General features: G+C 44.9%; 1 protein-coding gene across 2 annotated transcripts in view; it reads right to left on the bottom strand.

Annotated features, from left to right (window-relative positions):
* tbc1d23 (TBC1 domain family, member 23) overlaps positions 1-25010 on the bottom strand; it is an 87849-nt gene that overhangs the window by 36510 nt on the left and 26329 nt on the right. For both annotated transcript variants that reach the window (XM_086007008.1, XM_086007009.1), the window contains exon 8: positions 9212-9315. In XM_086007008.1, the coding sequence (XP_085863134.1) occupies positions 9212-9315 (104 nt within the window). The remainder of the gene's footprint in view (positions 1-9211; positions 9316-25010) is intronic.

Raw genomic sequence — 25010 nt, 5'->3', positions numbered from 1 at the left:
CAGTATTTCAACAATGAAGACATAAAGATGTGGCTGTGGCCTTCACGGCAGTCAATGCTCCTCTGCAATTGGCAAACATAAGGAGGGTAAATACCAATTATGCCAGTATTACCTGCCAAACACTAAGAAAACAATCAAAACAGACAGCATGGCAACACAGCATGTGGAGCTCTACCTTCCTGCGTCGCACAGTGGTGAGAAGCAGATGCATGCCCAGTGTGTGAATGACTATTCTTAGCTGTGTTATGAGGCACCAAGGCATACAGTAGGAGAGTTATCCCAGGCCTGGCTTATGTACCCCTGAGCAGCGTGTCAAGAGTAGCACATGAAGAACCCTCATAACAGACTGCCTGCCTACCAGATTGGTATGTGCCACAGGGAGACCACCAAGCGGAAGGGGATCTGGGAATTGTAAAACAATAGTATAGCTCACTCCCTCCTTGCAGACAAGATCAGAGAGAAAAAAACAGCAAAATAAAGCTCTGCAGTGGTGCAACAGTGGGATTCTGGTTCAGGCATATTATTTGGGATGTAGCAAGTTCTTGACACCAACTATGTTTTAGTGTAAACACTGCACAGAAGCTTAACACTTCCCCAAGTCATCCTGCACCAATCTTCCATGTCCAAACTTAATGCAGCATTTGAATTCCTCATTTATTTAGCAATGCCTCATAAAAACAAATGTATTCATTCATTCGCCAATATTCACCTTTTCAAACTAAACAGAATTTCAGAAATATCGATCTCTCAAATTTTTCATTTTTTATAAAAGTAATTACTGTATAGCATTTTTCCAGCGAAATCTACATGAATGTACTTTGGTATGGAACCAAAAAGAAATTGTGAAAAGCACTTGAGGATCATACTGCCTTTAATGCTCACTGCAATAACCTCTGTAGCTGGGAAGGGGTGGCACCCCATTATTGGTATTGGGGAACAATTTTTTGGTAGCTCTTAGGTTTGTGGCAGCTCGAGTCAAAAGTGGGTGTGTCAAAGAACAGGGAGCTGGCAAATCAGCTCATACTGTGCCACCTGATGTTGACAGTGTGGTAAACCACTGTTGTTAGTATTGTTGTTCACTGTTGTTCACTCTTGCACATTGTTGTACTTGTCTGTGCATGCCTCAGCTGACTCCGCCCCTGGCTCCACCCTCATGGCCGGGTATAAAGGTGACTGCTCGGCAGCCCCCTGCCCTTTTGGATACCAGGCAACCACGAGAGGCATGCTCTGTTCTTTGGTAATAAAAGCCTGTTTGTTACACTCTCAACTTCCAGTCTTTTGTAGTAATTGATAGCGCATCAGACAGTGACCACTGTTGCCGATCCGGCATGGACTGGTTGGGCCGAATGGCCTATTTCTGCGCCGTATATCTTATATATCCTATGATGATGATCTCTTGGTTTGAATATTTTGGGAAAACAAAATGCTGGCAGCCCCAACTCTTGCAAAAATTCAAGGCCTAGAAATTCGGTGGGGTTAGCGCCCAATTAGAGGCGTTAGAGGGTCTTGCGCCGGAATTATAGCTGGTAACGAAATTGCGTTGGGCCCTACCATCGGCGTTAGCCAGTAGCGCTGCGCCGGCACCGATGACGTCATCGGTGTGCGCAGCGTCCCGGTTGCCGTGGTAACCCGGCCCCAAGCCCAAATTCAGTTGCGGCCGCCTCGCCCGTGGCAGCCGCAACCAACGATTGTTGAAAGGGATGTAACACACCTTTGCGCCGGCGCATAAAGGTGGAGCGGCGGCCGGCCGCTTTCCCGGCGGCCGCCTGCCCGCACCTCCCTCCCCGGACTCCTCCACCACCCCCCCGCGACACTGATGTCTGTGGCCCGCGAGCCCGGCTCTTCCCCGAGGTGCCGGGCTCATTTGTCGGGCGAATCAACCGGCCAGCGGTCGGCTGCAGGCAGCTCCTCCTTAACAGAAGGAGGAGGCCTGCAGTACCCCAGCCTGCCGCACCGCCTCGGGTGCCGCAGCGGGGGATTAGCGCCTCAAAACTGCACTGAACGCCCATAGTGAGGCGCAAAAACCCTCCATTAGCGCCCGCCGCCGTCTGGGCCCGGGGCAACCGAATTTTCATCGGGCGCAGCGGCATTAACGCCGGCGCAAAATTTCGGGCGCTAAAGCCCTGGCGGACCCACAACCAAATTTCTAGGCCCAAGAATCAAGTATCTAGATAACGGGATTTGCTCATTTTTAAAAATTGATCCGGCAATGAAATGCAGTTATACAACTTTAAAAGATGCCAAAACAAATTATCCTATCAATACACTAAAAGTTGGAGTTCATCTCAATGAAGTATTAAGATGTTAATGAAGCCAACCTGGTGGAACAAGAGGTCTCTGGTCTGTCTAACTAGATTCTCCACTTAGATTCCTATCCAAGATGCAGATGTTAGGCAAGGTGGCAGAGATTAAGCAATTCCCCTCAAGGAAGCAAGGATACGTCAGAAGGGAGTCAAAGTTGCATTACAACCCCTTGCAGACTGCCTTCTCAGCTGGAAATGCAGTATACAAAACATGTTTGAGGAAATATAAAAACAGTTAATTTCCTGTCAAAAAAAAAGTCCAAAATATATCTATTGAAAAAAACAGAACTATAATAAAATCAGGTGGTCAGATACAAAAGCATTAAAGACTAACTACATGTTTCAGCCAAAACACAATCTTAAGATGCAAAATGCCAGCTGAACCCAGAAGAGTCAATATTGGGGACCAAATATTTTTTAAATCCCTAAAGGAGCTTATATTTGTTAAATTTCTTATAATTTTTAGGCATAAAAAACAATGGCCAGAATTTTCTGTACCTGGACGGGTCAGGTGTGGGCTGTCGCAGTGGCAGGTCGCGACCCCGTTCTTCATTCCATCCCGCTCCCGAGATCGACTTTCTGTCAATGGCACCTATTAAGGCACCGTTACTTGGCCCTATTAAGTGGTGCGGGTCTGATGACATCATCGATGACGTGTCGTTAGCCAGGATACTTAAAGGAGCCATGGCCATGTTGCATTTGAAGGTTCATCTAGGATAGTCACACCAACGGTACCTTGCATGTCCACCCATCCCTCTCGCTCTATCTACATTATCACATCCCCATCTGACTAACAACCCCTCACACTCCCCCTCATCCAATGCATTCATACCAACTAACACAACACAAGGAGGCCACTTGCTTTGGCACCTAACTCCATCATAGTCACCCTCCAAAGATGTAACCCATCCATTCCTTACACTTATTCCATCATTCTCACTCAATTTTCTCTTCTTTCCCTCCTTGCGGGAGGAGAGAGCCCACAATGAGAAAGAGGGACGGAACTGGAGGTGGCCCTTCATCATTTTCCACCTTAGCATCAGCAGAGGAGGTTGCCTTGGAAGTGTCAGGAGTCGCAGAGCAGCTGGAGGTGGGAGACGGAGAGAGGGGGACATCTCAGCAACCTGGTGACAGAATTACATCTCATACAGCCACATGGCATACAGCAGTCACTCATGGGGACTGATGTCAGCAGCCAGTGAATGATCATGTGCATAATGGTATCTGTACCCATTCTTGATATGACATATCCAACTCATCTTTTTACTCTCCTACACGTCCATCAAGAGTCCCCCCCGCACTGTCCATGAGGAACAACAAGACGACTCCTCTGAGGCCGCATCGTCACCAGACATAAGTGCACTCAGCACCAGCGCAGATACGCACACCTGGGTGAGTGCAATGCGAGATAGAGTAGTATTGTCACCTGGTGTCTCAACTCACAACTGAGCAAGAGCAGAAGGTGGAGACAGGGACAGCAGTGGTGACTCCTCGCCGGAGGGCGCAGGACGCTCCCAGCTCTGTTCGGCTGCATGCAGACACTGAGCCTCGGGGGCCATCCAGAGAGAGGACAATCCTGGAGGTGAATGAAGAAGTGCAGGTGGCTTTGACAGGTTTTGTGACCGCGATGTCTGGAAATGTGCAGAGAATGGAGGAGTCCATCTCCAACATGAGCACCACCATGTCGCAGGCGATGGCGACTGTAGGCTCTTCCATGGAAAGGATGGCCATCTGCATGGAGCAGCTAATGGACCACCCACAGGAGCACATGCTATTTATGGAGAATAGATGGCTATCTATGGAGAATAGATGACAGAGGATAATAGACCTCCTCTCCAGGAGAGATGTCAACGTAGACGTGGGTCCTCATGGCCCCATTGCTGTGCAGCAAGGTGCTCTCCAGCTCCTTGCTAGCAGGGAAGTGTGGGTGGCCCAAGAGAGGGATGATAGTGAGAGGGGACATGGAAGTGTGGCTCCTCTCAAAGGGCTCACACTTCTCCCCCCTTGACACCCCCACCCCGCCCGAGCCCCAGATGGCTCCTTGGGTCATGATGGCCGTGTCTGCCCCTGTACAGTCGCAGGAGGAGCAGTCTTTGGCGGGGCCATCACAGGCTCCAAAACCCAGAGGACAGCCACCAAAAGTGTCTGCAGTCACAGCAGGGAAGTGAGCAGGCTGCCTCTGCCTCTGCTGAAGCCACAGGGGTAGCACCTTATAGAAGCACACGTAAGAGAAAGATGAAACACAAGCAGATGCACAAGGGTAGCCACTTGGGTGTTTTAATAAATGTTTCTGTAAAGTTTCCATTACAGTGAGGTCACACATAAAACTATTTATTTTCACCACTTTCTGGTCATGGACAAATTTGTATGCAACTTTGGAAGTGGCTTAGTGAGTTGGAGTGAATGGTGAGAGATAACGTTACCTCCAGCAATGGTGGTCAGTGTGAAAGGAATGGCTTGGTCATTGTAGGGATGCTTTATGGTGTTGATGTGAGGTGGTGCAAACCTGGCACAGCATGTGGCAGCCATATGCGTGGTTAAGTAAATCTGGCCATGAAGAAGCCATCCCATGCCTCCTGGGCAGCAATGTGCTCGGGTGCGGTTGGGATCTGGACCGCTGGTTCCTCCTCCTCCTCTTCCAGCTGATGCTCCTCCTGCATCTCCTCCTACCCTGAAGAGGCTGTGCGCTCAGAGCTTTGCTCCTCATGCAGCGCTAATCCTCGTTGCTGCGCTACGTTGTGCAAGGCGCAGCAGACTACGACGATTCTTGAGACCCTGGCTGGTGCGTACTGAAGGGCTTCTCTAGATCTGTCAAGGCATCTGGAGCACATTTTCAGCATGCCTATTGTCTGCTCTATGACACATCTGGTGGAAATGTGGCTTTCATTATAGCTCTCCTTGGCCTCAGTACTTGGCCTTCTCAAGGATGTCATGAGCAACGTCTTCAGTGGATAGCCCTGGTCTCCAAGCAGCCAGTCAGAAAATGTGTTTGGAGAAGCGAAGAGCTGAGGGAGGGTGGACTGGCACCGGATGAAAGAGTCATGGAAGTTGCCAGGGAATTTGGCACACATATCCATGATGATTTTCCTATGGTGGGAGACCAGCTGCACACTGAAGGAGTGGAAGCCCTTGCAGTTGATAAAGACTCCTGGGTGATGATGGGGGTGCCCTGATGGCCACATGTGTGCAGTCAATGATGCCCTGCACCCGTGGGAAGTCAGCCAGAGTGGCAAAGGCCAGCGCCAGCTCAGTAACACTGGCTTCATCAGTGGCAAAGTTGATATAATTGGCTGACTTGTCAAACAGGGCATCAGTAACCTGTGTGATGCATCTCATAGAATCATGGAAAGTTACAGCACAGAAGGAGGCCATTTCGGCCCATCGTGTCTGCGCTAGCCAACAAAGAGCTATCCAGCCTAATTCCACTTCCCAGCTCTTGGTCCGTAGCCCTGCAGGTTAAAGCATCCCAAGTGCACAGCCAAGTACTTTTTAAATGTGGTTAGGGTTTCTGCCTCTACCACCCTTTCAGGCAGTGAGTTCCAGACCCCCACAACCCTCTGGGTGAAGAAATTTCCCCTCAAATCCCCTCTAAACCTTCCACCAATTACTTTAAATCTGTGCCCTCTGGTTTTTGACCCCTCTGCTAAGGGAAGTCGGTCCTTTCTATCCACTTTATCTATGCCCCTCATAATTTTATACACCTCAGTAAGGTCTCCCCTCAGCCTCTTCTGTTCCAAGGAAAACAGACCCAGCCTATCCAGTCTTTCCTCATAGCTAAGATTCTCTACTCCCGGCAACATCCTTGTAAATCTCCTCTGTACCCTCTCTAGTGCAATCACATCTTTCCTGCAATGTGGTGACCAGAACTGCACGCAGTATTCCAGCTGAGGCCTAACTAGTGTTTTATACAGTTGAAGCATAACCCCCCTGCTCTTGTATTCTATGCCACGGCTAATAAAGGCAAGCATTCCGTATGCCTTCTTAACCACCTTATCTACCTGGCCTGCTACCTTCAGGGATCTGTGGACACGCACTCCAAGGTCCCTTTATTCCTCTACACTACTCAGTATCCTACCATTTAATGTGTATTCCCTTTCCTGGTTAGCCTTCCCCAAAGCATTACCTCACACTTCTCTGGATTGAATTCCATTTGCCACTGTTCTGCCCACCTTGACCAATTTATTGATATCTTCCTGCAGTCGACAGCTTCCTTCTTCCACACAGCCGATTTTAGTATCATCTGCAAACTTCTTAATCATACCCCCTATATTCAAGTCTAGATCATTGATATATACCACAAAAAGCAAGGGACCTAGTACTGAGCCCTGCAGAACCCCACTGGAAATAACCTCCCCACACAGATTACCCTCATGATCTCCAATAGGCCCCTTTCTTTAGTTATCCTCTTACTCTGAATATATTTATAAAACATCTGTGGGCGGCCGACAGAGATGCCGCAAATGTCTGCTGCAGATCCCTGAAAGGAGCCCGAGGCGAAGAAGTTGAGGGCGCTGGTGACTTTGACAGCCACTGGTAAGGCATGTCCACCCGCTCCTCTGGGCTACAGGTCTTGCTCCAGCAATCTGCAAGTGTCCGACGACCTGGCGCGACAGCCGCCTTTGGCACTGCTGCTCAGTCATGTTGAGGAAGCTCATCCTCGGTCTGTATTCCCTACATTGGAGATAACACCTCCGGCGTGGTGCAGCCCTGCGCGAATGCCCTCTGTCCTGTGCATCATCAGGTAGTTGAGAAGAAGGTTGGTGGTGGTGGTGGTGGGGTTGTTGTTGTTGGTGTGCCTGGTGCTGCTGGTGTTGGGGTTCATCATGGAGGACCAAAGTGAGACAGTACAAATGACACCCATTTTGATGTAATAGATGGCAGGTCAAGTAGAGATGACAGAAACAATCTGTCAATGGTGTGATAGGTTCTACCAATGAGGTGACAGTGGATCCCAGCTTTGCTGGAAACACTTGATACCTCTAGAAAGCTAAACCTGTGCTGACAATGCACTCAGCAACAGCATCTGCTTTAGGAAAGTGACTAGCTGTTAGGTGGGAGTTTCTATTGTACTTTTCATGCTGTGCACGAATGAGGTGAATCAATGACCACTGAACTTCCGTCTCAGGTTCACAGACATGGTTCCCGAGCCGAGTGATTCCCGTGCTCATCCGGGGAAATTTGAAAGGCAGGGTTAAAAAGAGGTTTACGGGTCTGACAAGTACCTCATAATGATCGCAATTACCTCAGCCGCCTCTGCTGTTCAGGTCGCCGCCGCGCTGGCAAACGCAACCGAGGGAAAGGCGCGTGGGGGCGAGATCCCGACCCGCTCCAAGGTTTTTCAAATTTCCCTGCCGACCCGCTTCCAACTGCGCCCACACGACCCACAGAAAATTCTGGTCAATGTTACAGTTCAGAATTTTTCCCCAACACTTTTGTCTTACAGGAAACTTTCGATTAACTGGCCACTAAATAACCGGAAATGTCGGTTAACCGGCAAAATTCAGGAGTCGGTTCACCGGCAAAATTCAGGAGTCGGTTCAGATAACTTTTTTTTACTTTTAGTTACTTTTTTTTTACTCATTTCTGGCTGTGCAAGCGTCTAACTGAAGCTGTTGCTAAGCTACAGAGATGCTTGCAAGCTGTGCTGATTGTTTTGAAGCTGCAGGGTTTGTTGCTTTAGACGGAGCGCTGAGCTCCGTATCTTTTAACTATAGCGCTCGATTCTCTGGCATTGTTGATAGACCGGCACCAGCTCGGTCCCGTCCGTGCCGGATACCAGAAAGTTTCCTGTATTTCACAGCTAGGTGGCAGATTTCATAAACAGACCAGAATTCTTATGAACCAAAACCAGTGGCCTTGTATGTGCCATGTATGGGTTAGCATGTCCATTTCTAACATCAATTGATATTCATGGTATACTACTCAGTGAAGAATGCATGTGATGTACACATTTTGCAAAGGTAATGGGGTATAACACTGTTAGACCAATGCATACAGATTAAAGCTACTTGAGAGATGAATCTACTGGTTAATTAAACAGAAGTCACAATATTTCAAGCACATTAAAAAAAATGAAACTAGAATCAGTCCATAAACAGGTTAACATACTTTTTTTTTTTAAAAACAGGGTTTCTTAACATGTGATAAGCAATAGGACTTTTAGATGAATGTGCCAGGTTTGTCTCTTGGCAGATCTTCAAGATAAGATGTAAATGCATGGCACAAACCTCAGTTCACCCACAGAGTTTCGATGCCTTAGCCAAAACAAAAGCTGAGCAGCCCAAGCTGCAGTTTATGCCATTGAACTTTTCATATTTTAACTGTTTCTTTTCAAGCAAACAAACTGTTTAAAAAATCTTGTGCCTTGCGAGCCGAGGTGTTAATGTCTGGATATTGGCCCTTTCCCACATACATTTCCTCTAGACAAATGTCGGCACAGTATGAATTCCTGATCGCTCAGTATTCAGAATAAATAGAATTGTTTGCTCTACTGTCTGTTAATCTGCCTATATTAACATTTAAAATAAGCTATCCCAGTCACCAAAGCATGGTTTTAAACAAAGACTTTCACCACTTTCTCAGAGGTACTGTCTGCAATCCTCCCATTAATTTTTTGTGATGAAAGACATCTTCCATGTTAACTCTAGCTATTTTAAAAGCAGTATGAAATAAAAGCAGAAATTCCAGTCTTGCCACATAATATTGACCGTTTTAAATAGAAAAATGTGCTTCTTTAAGATGATATTTGATAATTAGTTTAAATCTATGCTACTAAAAAATTTAAAAAGCAAATTATACAAATTCTTGAAAAGGATTCCACCTAATCTGAATCTTGTTTGTATATTAAGTTGCTACAGATGGATCAAAATTAAAAGCCTAATGTATTTGTTTTTCAAAAATAAATGTACCTTTCTAAAAGAAGCAGGTGTTCTGGCATAATAATATAGCGCCAATGAATAGAGATCCTCTACATCTTCTGTCTCCAGGTTGCATGGAACACATTCAAGTGATCCTGAAATACAAACATATGTTGCACTGGGCTCTCACACATTCTGACAACAAATAGTGTGTTTTAGTAAAATAAGTCAGTTAAGTCTATCCCTTTAGTAATCTCCTTACTTGGAAGGAATTAGGCCATGCAGTGATGTAGACCCAACATCACTAACAGGAGTCAAGCAAGCAATGTAAACAATGTATTTTGTGTTGATTTCAAATACAATTCAAAAAATATACTGTTCAATCTCTAAATATCTACATATTTATAGCTTGCATCTGGCATGCGATGTGTCCATCATTCTTATACATCTGCAATTTTATTGTCACACTTGTATCTAATTGGATCAAAATTTATATTCATAAAAGAAATAACTGAACAGGTATGGAACGCTCAACTCAAAAATGGATACAAAAATTACCAATCTATAAAAAAGTCAGAAAACAGCTACCAATAAAGAAAGGACAATTTGTTTTTTCTTGTATAGAAGCTAAAGCATGAACTTTATTTGAAGTAACTGACAGGAAAAATGATGCAATGAACTACATTCAAAGGGATGCTTATTTTAATGTAGCTATAGCAGTTACATGCACAGATTTTTAAAAAAATCTAACTAGTATGTGAAAGGAACAATTTTTTTAAATATATCTACCCGCAATGGGTAAGGACAATGTTATTTATTTATTTATGGAAACCAATTCAAAAGCTCTTACTTCACCATCAATGTGCATTTCTCAAACTTCTTTCCAAATCCTTTTAACAGCCATGTGCATGCCTGCCTCACACCCCGCATTTTTTCACCCTTGTAACAGCATAATCTCTGACTCACCATGAGCCGTACACAAAAAGTTATCTAGGATATCACACCAGCAACGATACAATGGCCCAGAATTTACTGTCAGCGGAGAAGTGACGGTGTTCTCTGCTGGCACCAAAGTACGTTTCACACAAGGATCTCGCGATCTCTTGTGTCGAGAACTTCGGGTTTTCCGACATCCAATTCAACTCAATGGAGGTTAGTGGGGATCCCCTTCTGCGAGCTGCTGTGACGTCAACAAGCTGTCCAAGCATCCAATCAAAATGCAGAATTCTCAAAAAAAAGTGAAATAAAAACAGAAAATGCTGGAAATACTCAGCAGGTCAGGCAGCATCTATGGAGAGAGAAACAGAGTTAACGTTTCAGGTCAATGACCCTTCATCATCGACCTGAAATGTTAACTCTGTTTCTCTCTCCATAGATGCTGCCTGGCCTGCTGAGTATTTCCAGCATTTTCTGTTTTTATTTCAGATTTCCAGCATCTGCAGTATTTTGCTTGAGTAAAAAAATGAGTAAGCTCTTAAGTTCTAACTTTTTAAAAACGTTAGAGATCTCAAAACAAAGATTGGGGCTCTCACATGGGGAAAAGGCAAACCTGAAATAAAGATGGACAAACTGAAGTTTCTTAAAAAATTACATTTTTATTAAAATGGACAAACTTCACACTGCACAAAATTAAAATTAGTTTTAAAGGCCCTTAACCTTTGTTTAGCAGTCAATATACTGTTAAAACCCCAGTTATACCTAATCCCTGTGGGTCTAACTTTTAGTAGGGAATTTAACAGCGTACTTACTGCGGAAAAGCCAACGTTTTCGTCAGTTTCCCTGATTTAAGTGATTACACTGATTGCTGGCTCTGTGGAGGGCGGGGGGCACAGCACTGCCTGTGTCGGAGCTGTGAATGACAGACCGCAACTTGAGGATGTGCCAATCCTGAAGTTTTGGTCAGTTTCAAAGGCGGAATGACGGCGTATGCTGCCATTTCGCCGTCATCCCGAACACAAATTCCGGGCCATTATCATTCTTTCTTGTGGGTAAAACAGCTGTAACTCACAAAGAAAAGAACCATCATAGCACATCAAGTGTACAATAGACTATTATACCCGTGATGAATTGATAAACTTGGGGTAATTTTCAAGCACTTTCTGCAACGAATATTACATTCTATCTTGCATTACTCAAAGAAGGGGGAAACAAATAGTCATATAAATTTGTAATGGACACCTTCCGAACAATTTACTTTTTGGAACAGCTTAAATTGATATCTACTGCAGTTAATTATGCCATTAAGAATTGAAAACCATCAACTAGAGAATGAAAACAATTCTTACATTAGCGAGCATTTTTGCTTGCAAAGTACGGTTTAGCAGAACATTATGGCCCTGAAATTGCGGTCTCTGAGTACACTGTCGTAATCCATTTGAAAGGTCCTGCAACTTCTGGATTTCGCTCCCAGAACTTGCGATCTGTCAAGGTACGCCTTGGCAGATCAGCCAAATCGCCTGAAAAACAAGTATTGCTTGCGCAGGTTGTGCTATATGCCCAACAACTGCCCAGCAATTGCCCACGCTCGATCAGCTCCGATGGACAGGTAAAATCGTCCGCATGCCCGATACGAGACTCCCAAAACAAGCGCTCTACTCAGAGCTCCGACACATTAAGAGAGCCCCAGGTGGGCAGAAGAAACGCTTTTAGGACACCCTCAAAGCCTCCCTGAAAAAGTGCAACATCCCCACCGACACCTGGGAATCCCTGGCCCAAGACTGCACAAAGTGGAGGAGAAGCATCCGGGAAGGCGCCCAACACCTCGAGTCTCTTTGCTGGGAGCAAGTGGAAGCCAAGCGCAGGCAGCGCAAGGAGCACACGTCAACCCAAGCACCCGCCCCCTCAACCACCGTCTGCCCCACCTGTGACAGAGACTGTAGGTCCCACATTGGACTCATCAGTCACCCGAGAGCTCATTTTTAATGTGGAAGCAAGTCATCCTCGGTTCCGAGGGACAGTCTAAGAAGAACTGCCCACGCAACTCTTACAGCTGGTAAAAGCAGGTGTAGGATCTGCTTTCATCAGCATATACAAGGGTATATATAAGGCTTAAATAAAACATTTAAAAATCAATTTATGCACATATGCTTTAAATGAGTTCAGGGAAATATTTAAAATGATTTATCAAAAAATTATTTTGAGGTTGGTGCAATGAAGGAACTTACGAATAAAATTGCAATGACGACCTCATGGATTGCATTATTAAACTGTACCATATATAAACTATACTATATTTACAATCAAGTTTGATATTAAATAACTATGTATATTTGTAATAAAAGAAACTTAAACAACTCTGTTCCACTTAATCATTTTAAATACCTCTAACAAATCACTCCTCAGGCATCTAAACACAAGGGAATACAGGCCAAGTTTATGCAACCTGTTCGCATAATTTAAATCTTTAAGCCCTGGTACCATTCTGGTGAATCTGCATTGTACCCCTTTCCAAGGCCAATATATTCCCCCCCCCCCCCCCCCCCGAGGTCAGATGCTCAAAATTGAATGCAGTACTCCAGATAGGGTCTGAACCAGTGCTCTGTACAACTGAGGCATCGCTTCTTCACTTATGTATTCCAGCCCCCTTGAGATAAAGGCCAACATTCCTTTAGCCTTTTTGATAACTTTTTGTACCTGTGCACTAGCTTTCGGAGATTTGTGTACATGGACACCTAAATCCCTTTGCTCCTCCACAGCTGCTCGACTCTCAACATTAAGAAAATATTCTGATTTGTTTTTCTCAGATCCAAAGTGCATGACCTTGTAATAACCTTGTAGTAAAGGAGCCTTTGGGGAAGAGTGATCAGAATATAATAGAATTTCATATCGAGTTTGAGTGTGATTTAGTTAAATACGAAACTAGAGTCTTAAATCTGATCAAAGCAAACTACAGGAAACTTTGTGCTATCCGGCACCCACGGGACCAAGTTGCTGCCGTTGCCTAAAAAGTGCCGTACTCTCCAGAGTTAATGTTGAGAGATACGGAGATTCTTATCTCCGTATTTGACAACAAACACTGTTGCTTAGCAACAGCTTCTAAACACTCGGGTATGGCCCTAAAGCTCTGTAGCTGAAGCTGTTGCTATAGCTACAGACCTTGCACAGCTTGACTGTTCAAACAAAGCAAAAAAAACAAACAAAAATGAATAAAAAACGGCTGCTGATTTTTGCCGGTGGCTCCAGATTGCCGGATAGCTCACCTCCGGATAGCACAAAGTTTCCTGTACGTAGGTATTACGGGCGAGTTGGCTAAGGTAGATTGGGAAACTAGATTAAAAGATATGACGGTAGATAAGCAATGGCAAACATTTAAAGAATTCATTCATAATTCACAACAAATATACATTCCCCCAAGGAATAAAAACCCCACGAGATTAGTAGTCCAACCCGTGGATAACAAAAGAAGTTAAAGATAGTATTTGATTAAAGGGAGAGGCTTAATGTTGCCAAAAAGTAGTAAGCCTGAGGATTTTAGAATTAAGCAAAGAATGATCAAGAAATTGATAAAGAAAGACAAAAGAGATTGAGAGTAAACTAGCTAGAAACATAAACAGATTGTAAAAGCTTCTATAGATATGTAAAAAGAAAGTAAACATGGGTCCCTTAGGAGGTAAAAACAGGAGAAATTATAATGGGGAATAAGGAAACGGGAGACATTAAACGAATACTTTGTTTCAGCCTTCACGGTGGAAGACAAAGAAATTCCAGAAATAGTGGGGAACCAAGGGTCTAGCAAGAATGAGGAACTTAAAGAAATTAGTATTAGTAAAGACAATGTACTGGAGAAATTAATGGGACTTAAAGTCAACAAATCCCCTGGACCTGGTGGCCTACATCCAAGGGTTTTAAAAGAGGTAGCTACAGAGATAGCAGATGCATTGGATTTGACCTTCCAGAATTCACTAGATTCTAGAACAGTCCCCATGGATTGGAAGGTAAAAAACGTAAACCCCACTATTCAAGAAAGGAGGGAGAGAGAAAGAAAACAGGGAACTGTAGACCAGTTAGGCTGACATCAGTAGCTGGGAAAATCTAGAATCTATTATTAGAGACATGGTAACAGGGCACTTAGAAAATCATAATATGATTAGGCAGAGCCAACATGAATTTATGAAAGGGATATAGTGTTTGACAAATCTACTGGAGTTTTTTGAAGTTGTAACTAGCAGAGTAGATAAGGGGGAAACAGTGGACGTAGTGTCTTTGGATTTTCAATAAGCATTTGATAAAGTGCCACACAAGAGGTTATTACATAAAATTAAGGTTCATAGGATTGGGGGCAATATATTAGCATGGATTGAGCATTGGTTAACGGACAGAAAACAGAGAGTAGGAATAAACGAGTCATTTTCAGGTTGGCAGGCTGTAACTAGTGGGGTACCGCAAGGATCAGTGTTTGGGCCTCAGCTATTTACAATCTATATCAATGACATAGACGGAGGGACCGAGCATAATGTATCCAGGTTTGCTGAAGATTCAAAGCTAGGTGGGAAAGTAAGTTGTGAGGAGGATGCAAAGGGATATAGACAGATTAAGTGAGTGGGCAAGAATATGGCAGATGGAATATAATGTGGAGAATGCCTTGGTGAGACCACACCTGGAGTACTGTGTATAGTCTTGGTCTCCTTACCAAAAGAAGGATATACTTGCTTTAGAGGGAGTGCTACAAAAGGTTCACCAGGCTGATTCCTGGGTTGAAGGGTTGTCCTATGAGGAGAGATTTAGGACTAGGCCTATATGCCCTAGAGTTTAGAAGAATGAGGGGTGATCTCAGTGAAACATATAAAATGGCAGGGTAGATGCTGGGAGGATGTTTCCTTTGGCTGGGGAGTCTAGAACCAGGGATCACAGTCTCAGACAAAGGGGTCGGCCATTTAGGACCGAGATGAGGAGAAATTTCTTCACTCAAAGGGTTGTGAATCTTTGGAATTCTCTACCCTAGAGGGCTGTGGATGTTCAGTTGTTGAGTATATTTTCCGACAGAGACCGATAGATTTTTGGGTACTACGGGAGTAAACGGACATGGGGATAGTGTGGGAAGGTGGAGTTGAGGTAGAAGATCAGCCATGATCTTATTGAGTGGCCTACTCCTGCTCCATGTTCTTATGTCCATAGGGTATTGGGAAAGCCCAGCAACGATTGGGGTAATAGAAATACTCAGCTTTGAGCAGGAAAGATCTTGGGCAGCGGCATTCTGAATGAACTGCAGTTTTGGAGGGTGGAAGTGGGGGAGTTTGGCTACAAGAGCATTACAGAAGTTGAGGCTCGAGGTAATAAAGGCATGGATTTTTTAATCTTGGCAGCAATGGGGGGGGGGGGGGGGGAAGAGAAACTGGGAATATCGCAAAACAGGAAGAACAAATTTTGATGGTGGAATGCATATGGGGAAGTAAACGAAGCTCAGAATGAAGCAATATGTTCTTGTTCCATACTACTGGACTTAGCAAGAGAGCGGTCATGGAGGTTGATGGAGATAAAGGCAGCAGCATGTAGAAAGTGATGATAGCAAAATAGGATGGCTTCAGTTTTGCCTTATTTAAAGTGGGGAGAATTTTGACTTATCCAAAAATTATCACAGGTTGTTGCACAGTCTACATTAAAATGTTATATTCATATAACACTTTTACAAAAAAATCTGTTTAATTCATTATAAACAGATGGCTGCACATAATGGTTATTTATTGGCTGTAATATTGCAAAATAGGATCCATTTTAAGAGTAGGTGATTAAGTCTCTGCTGTAATTCTGATTGATTTTATGAGAGTTTTTTTTTCATCTTTCGCATGTGTAATATAGGGAGGTTAAAAGGCCAGCAAACCCACTCCAAATGAATTAAATGTTATTAGGTACGTCAGGTCAATTTGCTTTGCCCCCCTGCAAAGAGAGGCAGATGCAGATTTAAGAGTAGGTCTAAACTGAAAGTCATTACTGTAATAATGATTAATTTAATCCAGTTTATAATTCCACAGCAGAGACGGTGTACAGTAGTAGTGGTTCTTTTTAAACCTTGGAATTGCTCAAACTATAACACAAGAGATTTGTATCATTCTGTTAAAACCTACTAATGCTGACCTTTTACAGCTTTCTGCTAAATATTCATCAAATTGTTGTTTTAATATCTTCTGGTACAAGAACTAAATCTATGCTCTGCAAACAGTTAATCTGAGAGCAGATCAACGTCATATACATAACCCCTCCCTCAGCCATCAGTTGATCAACAATGGCCAAAGGAAACAGTACTGCAGTTTGGTATGCAAGACAGTCAAACCATCAAGTTTGCGGTCAAGTCAGTATGTTACAGAGTATACAGCGCAAGTAGTACCAGTGGGATAGAAACTAGCTGCTTCGCGGCAATTTGTATGCTCACTACCCTGTGCAGGAATTGTGGGACAGGTAATAACAATTCTTGACATATACCACCACAAAATAAGATCTATTTCTCACTATAAGCTCTTATTTTAGTGGCATAGCCCTAACTCAAGTGACCATCAGAGCAGACCCTAACCATGAATAGGGCGGGTTGTTGAGAAAGTGGTCCAAACACAAACATAAATAGTTACATGAACATGTGAGGAGATGTATGGGACAAAAGTAAATCAATTATCTTTTTAAAAACAGTGTAGGGTTGCAGCAGTCTTTTGGAAACTGAGTGCAACAAGGAAAAGTCACCAACAAAATGTTGGCTTAAATTTGTTTTGTTTTTTAAACTTATGGTGCTTACCATTCAATAGAATGAACACAGCAACAGGTTAGAGCCTTTTTTCCTGGGCCCCCTCCCTTGTCTGTGTAGTGTCCGTGTGTAGATAAAGACACTGAAGACAGGAGTTGGTTCATAGGTATTTACTAAGCAAGTCTGGGGGGGGGGGGGGGGTTTCTAAAGGATATACACAATACACAGGCTTATATAGCCCAAGTGGCAATTACCGGCATTACGCACACCTGGGGCTCTTAAAGGCACATACACCACAATTCCTCCCCTTCTAGCTAACTAGTACATCATATTTTAAGTAATTATTAATTACATGTTATATGCAAAATAATATACATTGCTGTATTAATTAATTATAAGTTAGTCTCTCAGGAGGCTTCCTGACTCGGTCCGGATAACGCCTCGGGGGTGTAGTAGTTTCTGGTGGTGTAGTAGGTTCTTCTGGCAAGGCTGATTCGGCTTGAAGGCCAGTGTCGGGTTCATCGGGCTCCAGTATCACCGGATCGGAGGTAGCTATGGGTATCTCTACTTCATCGTTAGATGTATAGAGTGGTGGTGTAGGTTGTCCCTTTTCGGATGACTTGATGATTTGGTCAGCATGGCGCCTTATTATGCTGTCTCCGATGTCCACGGTATACATCAGTGGTCCTAATCGTGTGCAGATAGTTCCAGGCTGCCATTTCTCGGTACGGTAGTCCCGGGCCAAAACCGGTTGGCCTATCTGGAAGGCCCTAGTTGGCCTTTCATTCATGCCCTGGAACTGCCGGTTCTCCACGTCCCTTCGGATGTTGGCCTTGACCAAATCCAGCCGGCATCTTAGGTTTCTATTGTAGAACATCATGGCGGGAGTTTGGTTAGTAACCATATGCATTGCATTCCTATATGCAAATAAGAAGTTATCCACCTTGTGCTGAAGTTTTATGTCTTCATTACCCATGGCCTTGATGGCCTTCTTGAAGGTCTGGACAAACCTTTCAGCCAATCCATTGGTGGCGGGATGGTATGGGGCGGACGTGTAGTGCTTTACCCCATTGTTCTTTAAGAACTTTCTGAATTCTTCGGACACAAATTGCGGTCCATTATCAGAACATATCTGCTCCGGCAGCCCATTCCTGGCAAATATGGTCCTTAATACTGTGATGGTTTTTTCCGTGGTGGTGGAGGACATCTTTATTACCTCCGGCCACTTGGAGTGTGCATCAACTGCGATTAAGAACATTGAGTCCATAAATGGACCAGCAAAGTCGATGTGCACCCTTTGCCAGGGAGATGAGGGCCACTCCCATGGATGTAGAGGGGCCTGTGGCGGAGCATTTTGGACCTTCTGGCATCCTAGGCAGCTCTTGGTCATATCTTCGATGTCTCCATCAATACCTGGCCACCATACAAACGCCCTAGCTAGGTTCTTCATTTTCACTCCACCCAGATGCCCCTCCTTTAGCACTTTATCCTGGAGTTTGGGTGGAATCACCACTCTGGATCCACACATCAAGGTTCCTCGGCACACTGACAGCTGTTCTCTTCTTTGCGAGAATGCTGGCAACAGTGGTTCGCCATGTGCTGGCCATCCCTTCACTGTTAAATCGTAGACCCGTGAGAGAGTAGGGTCATTTCTTGTCTCCCTTTCAATGGCAGAATTTGTCACCGGTAGACATTCCACTATGGTAGAGTGGAATATCTCTACTGGGTCTACTGTAGGTGCCTCTTCTATCGTTGGCAACGGTAGGCGTGATAAACCGTCAGCATTCCCATGCTGTTTTGACCCTTTGTATTCAATGTTGTATTGGTGTGCCCCTAGAAAAAGGGACCACCTCTGTAGTCTTTGTGCCGTCATAATGGGGACACCTTTTTTCGGGTTGAATATGGAGATGAGGGGTTGATGGTCAGTCAGCAAGGTAAATTTTTGTCCGTGTAGGTAATGGTTGAATTTCTTCACTCCCCATACCAGGCTGAGTGCTTCCCTGTCTATCTGGGCATAGTTACGCTCAGCTGAGTTCAATGAGCGTGACGCAAAAGCTATCGGCCGTTCCGAGCCATCAGGGAATCTATGGGACAATACCGCTCCTATGCCGTAAGGGGATGCATCGCACGCCAGTCTGATTGGTAGTGATGGGTTGTAATGAGCCAAAATTTTCTCGGATGTGATTAAGTCTTTACATTTATGGAAGGCACGTTTACAGTCTTCGTTCCATTTCCAAATCACTCCTGTCTGTAGAAGATCATTAAGAGGGTGTAGAATAGTTGATAAGTTCGGTAAAAATTTATGATAGTAATTTATTAATCCCAGGAATGACCTTAATTGTGAAACATTTTCAGGTGCTGGGGCTTTTATAACTGCTTCAATTTTTTCAGGTGACTTATGCAACCCTTCCTTATTAATTATGTGGCCACAATATGATATCTGATTTTGGAAAAATTCGCACTTGGGGCGATTTGCTCGTAGGCCCCGTTCTTTCAGCCTAGTGAGCACCTGCTCCAAATTGGCAAGGTGCTCGTTGTCATTTTCTCCTGTTATAAGGATGTCGTCTAGGTAGCATTGAGTCCCCGGAATCCCTTGCAGGACTTGCTCCATAGCTCTTTGCCAGATAGCTGGAGCTGATGCTATTCCAAAAACCAGTCGATTGTACTGGTACAGGCCTTTGTGTGTGTTTATTGTGAGATACTTTTTAGAGGTCTCCTCAACCTCCATCTGTAGATATGCCTGTGCCAAGTCAATTTTTGTGAAACGTTTCCCTCCGGATAGGGAGGCGAAAATATCTTCTATCCTCGGAAGAGGATACTGTACCGTGTGAAGGACCGGGTTTACAGTCACCTTAAAGTCCCCACAGATGCGAATTTTTTTCTGTTCCTCAGAGTTATTTTTCAATGTTTTTTTCATGACTGGAACAATGGGTGTTGCCCATTCGCTCCAATCTATTTTGGATAATACGCCTGCCTTTTCCAAATTCTTCAGCTCTGCCTCGACTGCCGGACGTATTGCGTATGGCACCAGTCTTGCCTTAAAAAATTTTGGAATTGCTGTATCTTCCACTTTTATTGAGGCGGTGATGCCTTTCAAGGTTCCTAGTTTCTCTTGAAACACTTCTTTGGCGTTGGCCAAGATGTCTTTTAATCGTTCAGGTATGATGTCATCATTGTTTTTTTCCTTACTGGTCACCGTCAGTGCCTGAATGGAGTGCCAGTCTAAACGTATCTTCCTTATCCATTCACGTCCCAACAACGGTGGACCACCATCTTGTAGAATGTATAAATACAACTTTTGTATTTCTTTGCCGTTGTATACCACAGGCACCCTTATTTTTCCTTTGGGGTAGACTTTCTGCCCCGTATATGTTTTTAAGATAATGGATGTGTCTTTTAGAGGTATATGCGAAAATAGCCTCTCGTAATCTCGTCGATTTATTACGGTTAGAGCTGATCCTGTATCTAGCTCCATTTTAACTGGGGACCCTGCTATTGTGGGGGTAACCCAAATGGTTTGGTAATCCTCTTTGGCAAGTACATTATGTAATTTGAGACAGCTTAGTCTCTTGTTCCCTAGTCGCTATCGCTATTCTGGTCTTCGGAGCTATTGTCGGTCATCATTTGTACCTTCCTGTACTTTTCTTTATTGATTTTTTGTTTTCTGTCAGTGGATTTATTTTGTCCAGATTGGCATACCCGTGCAATGTGTCCAATCTTACCACATTGCCTGCATGCTTTGCCCTTAAACCAGCAGTCCCTCTGGTTATGGGTGGATCTGCCGCAGCGATAACATCTTCCGAACTCCTGTGTCATTTTATGGGTGCCGAAGTCCTGTGTCTCTTGTTGTATCTCTGCAGCTCCTTTTGCTGCTGCTTCGTATGATACAGCCATACTGAAAGCTTTGTCCAATGTTAAATCTTTTTCAGAAAGCAGTCTTTTTTGTGTTCCTTCACTTAAGAGACCGCAAACAAATTTGTCTCGAAGATAATCCGATAGTCCTGCTCCGAATTGGCAGTACTTTGATAGCTTTCTTAATTCGGTTAGGTAATCAGCGTTACTTTCATTCTTGTGTTGATTTCTCTTGAAGAACTTGAATCGTTCCGCTATCAGCAGCGGTGTTGGGTTTAAATGCTCCTGCAGGGTATCAACAATTTCTTTAAAAGTCTTGTCCTTTGGTTTGGCTGGAGTGATTAAATTTCGTAACAGCCCGTATGTCTTCGCGCCCATTAAGTTCAGAAGTACTGAAGCTTTTTTTTCATCTGTTATTCCATTTGCAGTGCAATAAACCTCTACTCTTTCCACGTATGTGGTCCAATCTTCTATTTCGCCATCAAAAGCCTCAATATTACCAGATTTAGGCATTTCAGAAAAGATATGGCGCTTCCCGCGCTTTTTTTTCCCCTCTCTGTAGCAAAGATATGGCGCTTCCCGCGCTTTCCCGCCGCTGCTACCGATAACAACGCTGTTTTACTGTGATTTCCGTTTATTCACTGTTGGAGACTCGTTCCCGACGGAGGTCTAAACGCTGACCTGCTTGCCGCGCCGGCCGTCTCTCGAGTGCACCCTCCCAGTCCGTTATTGCTTGCCTCCGATTTCGCTGCCTGTCTCAGCTGTAGACCCCGCCGCTGGAGCTCCAGCCTGACGCCCAGGAAGGATTAGCGCAGTACATGTCACCAGCTTGGCCAGCTGGTGAAACCACAGTTTCTCTTACTTCCTCGAGTCTTCTGGACGCTGGAGGAATCGATGTCCTTGAGGTGCTGCCGAATTGCAGGTAAGTCCGTTTCCACTTCGTCGCCACTGTAGTGTCCGTGTGTAGATAAAGACACTGAATACAGGAGTTGGTTCATAGGTATTTACTAAGCAAGTCTGGGGGGGGGGGTTTCTAAAGGATATACACAATACACAGGCTTATATAGCCCAAGTGGCAATTACCGGCATTACGCACACCTGGGGCTCTTAAAGGCACATACACCATAATTGCTCTTAAAGGCACATACACCACAGTCTGGGCACTAAACAGGTGCAGCACACCAGGAGTGTGATGCTTGTCCAGACCCAGGAACATCTAGATTTCCTAACCAGGGCCATTTAAATGGGCTGGCGGCCACCCAGTGTAAGCCTGTCGCCTGGCGGTACTGCCTGAAAAGTCAGGGGCAGCTGCATCTACCTCGGTAATCAGGATCTTCTGCCTGCTGATGGAGGTCGATAGCTAGAACACGAACTGATGATCAAACTTCTGAGAGCTGGGCCTAGCACTGAAAGACATGCCTTACCTGAAATTCTTTGCCCTGCCCTGGGACCTCTGATTGGTGCGCTCCGAGGGGCAGCCCACTGCGCCATTATTTTTGGGTGCTCAGCAAGTGCAGCATCCAAGGCAAGAGATAGGACAGCCCCCCATTTGATATAAACAGCTCCATCTGTCCTGCATCTACTTTAGGTGCAGGCCAGGCTCCCCCACCCAGCAATCTCTCAGAGCAGCATTCAAGGGGCTCAGACCCAGCCATCTAGGTCTCTACCCCTTTCTCATTACCTTTGCACAAAGGGAACACTCACCTCCCTGGCCACAAAGGTCAGGGAAATTGGTCCCATCATTTCCAATATGTTCACCTTCAAAAGGGATCAAGTATAAGTTAAGAGCACTTCCTTTCACTAGTTTTGGAACAACTATTACTTCCAAGTTATTAATGTTCAAGATACTACGTGCATATACAACTTCTTTGATAGCTTTCAACTTGCCTATTATTTTTAAAACATCCAAAGAGGGATATGAAGAGTCACTTAGAAAGTTTAGAGAGGAAAAACAAAATGCCACACTTGCTTTTCATCTCTGGAACCAGTGTATAAATTCAGCAGAGACTGATGGGATAAAAAATCTCCTCTGTCTGTTGCTGTGAAATGAGTTTGGGCAGTCTCAGTCCAATTCCTAGTAAATATGGGCCGACAGCACAAATTTCCATCTCACTCAAAAAGCCACAGGGTGGGTGGCTAGTGTAGGAATTGGAACAACAAATGTGTCACACTAGTGCAATAGTATTCTTCAGAAGTTAGGGTAAAGCACATTGTTGGGGCAGAGTAGAGGGAGCTTTACACCCTCATCTGGATGTGCTATACCTGACCGAGGAGCGCTTGATGCTGATACTGGGCAGAGTTCCATTTGCCAGCAAATCCCTCACCTTGATGAGTAGAAAAAAAAGAGTAAACAAAATTTTTGGGAGAAAATGTGATCGAAGCATTTTTAAGCTACTGAAAATGGAGTATCCTTGCACCACGGTTAATCAATGAATACGAATCTGGAATAATCTATTCTCAGATTTTAATTACTTGAATTGCATAAATATCTGTTCTCTCTGCAGCATTTTCTTTCAATTCTATAACATACAGCATCATTGTTCTTTAAGCAAGCCACAGAATTGCCAAAAAATATTAATTTCTCAAAAACCAAAAAGAAATAATCCAGGTTACACTTCTACATTGCGTCTATAAAATTGATGTTAACTTTTTCCTTAATGTTTAAAAAAAACTGGTGCAGCAATACTCCTTCTGAAGACATTGGCAGCATTGGATCAAAGTAGTTCAAATTTAAACTGCCAATAATACAATTCCTGTTTTTGAACTCCACCCTCAACATTCTCCTTAAGCATGTCACAGTGGTAAGAAGATTTTTCAGTTAACAATGGCGCCTTAAACATGCCTTTATCAGTAGTCTAGTTAGGAACTATTGCAGCATTTTGGTATGGTGTGCGATTCATCAACAGTGTTGTACATTAAATGGAATATCTATGCATTGTCCAATTTGAAGTAGAATTTATAAATCTTACTAATCAATCTTTTATAAGGTTTCTCACAGCTAGTGAGAGACTTGAGGCGAGAGGGGATTTTAACCTAAAAAATGGGTGTGTTGGGGGCATGGGGTAGTTAAAGTGTTAAAAATCGGAACCCAAACCTGAACCCGCCTCCTTCCGGTTTTAACGGAGGCGGGACAGGGGATGGGCAGCCAGCCCGCTGCCAGGAGGCGGGTCGTCTATTTATATTTTATAAGGAGGCTGGAAGCCTCTTCTTTAACCTCCATTTTGTCTTTAACTTTAGCTGGTTGGGTTTTGCACACCTTGTGAAACTTGCCAGCTAACCCAAGGCGAGGACTGCTGGATCCAGGAGGTAAATGCCTTTACACTTACCTCCTGGATCCAGGGTCCCTGTCTAACCCACCTCCCCGTGATGTCTCCAATCACCTCCCACCCCCAGATCTTTCCCTCCCCACCCAACCCTCTTTGGACCCCCTCCTCCAGCCCCAATCCTCTTTGGACTCCCGCCACCCCCCCCACCCCCCAGCCACACCCCTCCGGACGCCCCCTTGGCTCCTAGATCTTCTTGCCACTCATGCCCCTCCACCCCGTTAATCTTCTTGCCGCTCTCAGCCACTCCCACCGATGATCTTCACGGCCCTCCCCTCCATCCTGATCAACTTGCCCCCCCCCCAACCGTCTCCTCGGCCTCTGCCCCCAGCCCAATTTTCTTCCCGGCCAGTGCTCCCCCCACCGGATCTTCTTCCCGGCCCGGCACCACCCCCCAACTTCTTTCCAGCACCGCCTTCCCCGCCCCCGCTCAATCTTCTTCCCAGCCTGCAACCGCCACCCCCCCAACACCGTCTTCATCCTGGCTCTCACCACCTCCCTCTCCAATCTTCTTCCCAGCCCAGCACCCCACCAATCTTCTTGCCGGCTCCCCCCCCCCACAATCTTCTTCCCGTTCTCCCCACTCTTCTTCCCAGTCTGTCCCTCGATCTTCTTCCAGGCCCAGCAGCCCTCCACCCCTCCCCAATCTTCTTGCCGCTCCCGGCCCCCTCGATCTTCTTCCCAGCCCGGCCCGGCCCAGCCCCCCACCTAATCGCCTTGCCGTGCCCAGCCCCCACAGGATCCCTCCCTCCCTCCCTCTTCTGTGCAGCCGAGTGCCGCAAGCCTACCCGCCTGGAGCCAGCCTCTCATCTGGCTCCCCATTCAAATCAGGCCCTGCCATTAAAGTCTGACTGTAACAAAGAAAGAGGTAACAAAGACCAGGGAAAGAAATTAAGCTACACGCAATGAGATATGCATAGGTCTCTGGAAAGAAATAATAGTGGGAAATAAAGGTAAATGGGTAACTTTCATGATTTTGTGGGGGGATAATGTTTTTTAAAAATGG

The sequence above is a fragment of the Somniosus microcephalus genome, chromosome 14 (assembly GCF_052327205.1).
Source record: "Somniosus microcephalus isolate GS21.2 chromosome 14, FLI_Smic_1.0, whole genome shotgun sequence".
In the NCBI taxonomy this organism is placed as follows: Eukaryota; Metazoa; Chordata; class Chondrichthyes; order Squaliformes; family Somniosidae; genus Somniosus; species Somniosus microcephalus.
Note: the sequence above shows the minus strand (reverse complement) of the source record. Positions and strands in the feature narration are given on the sequence as shown.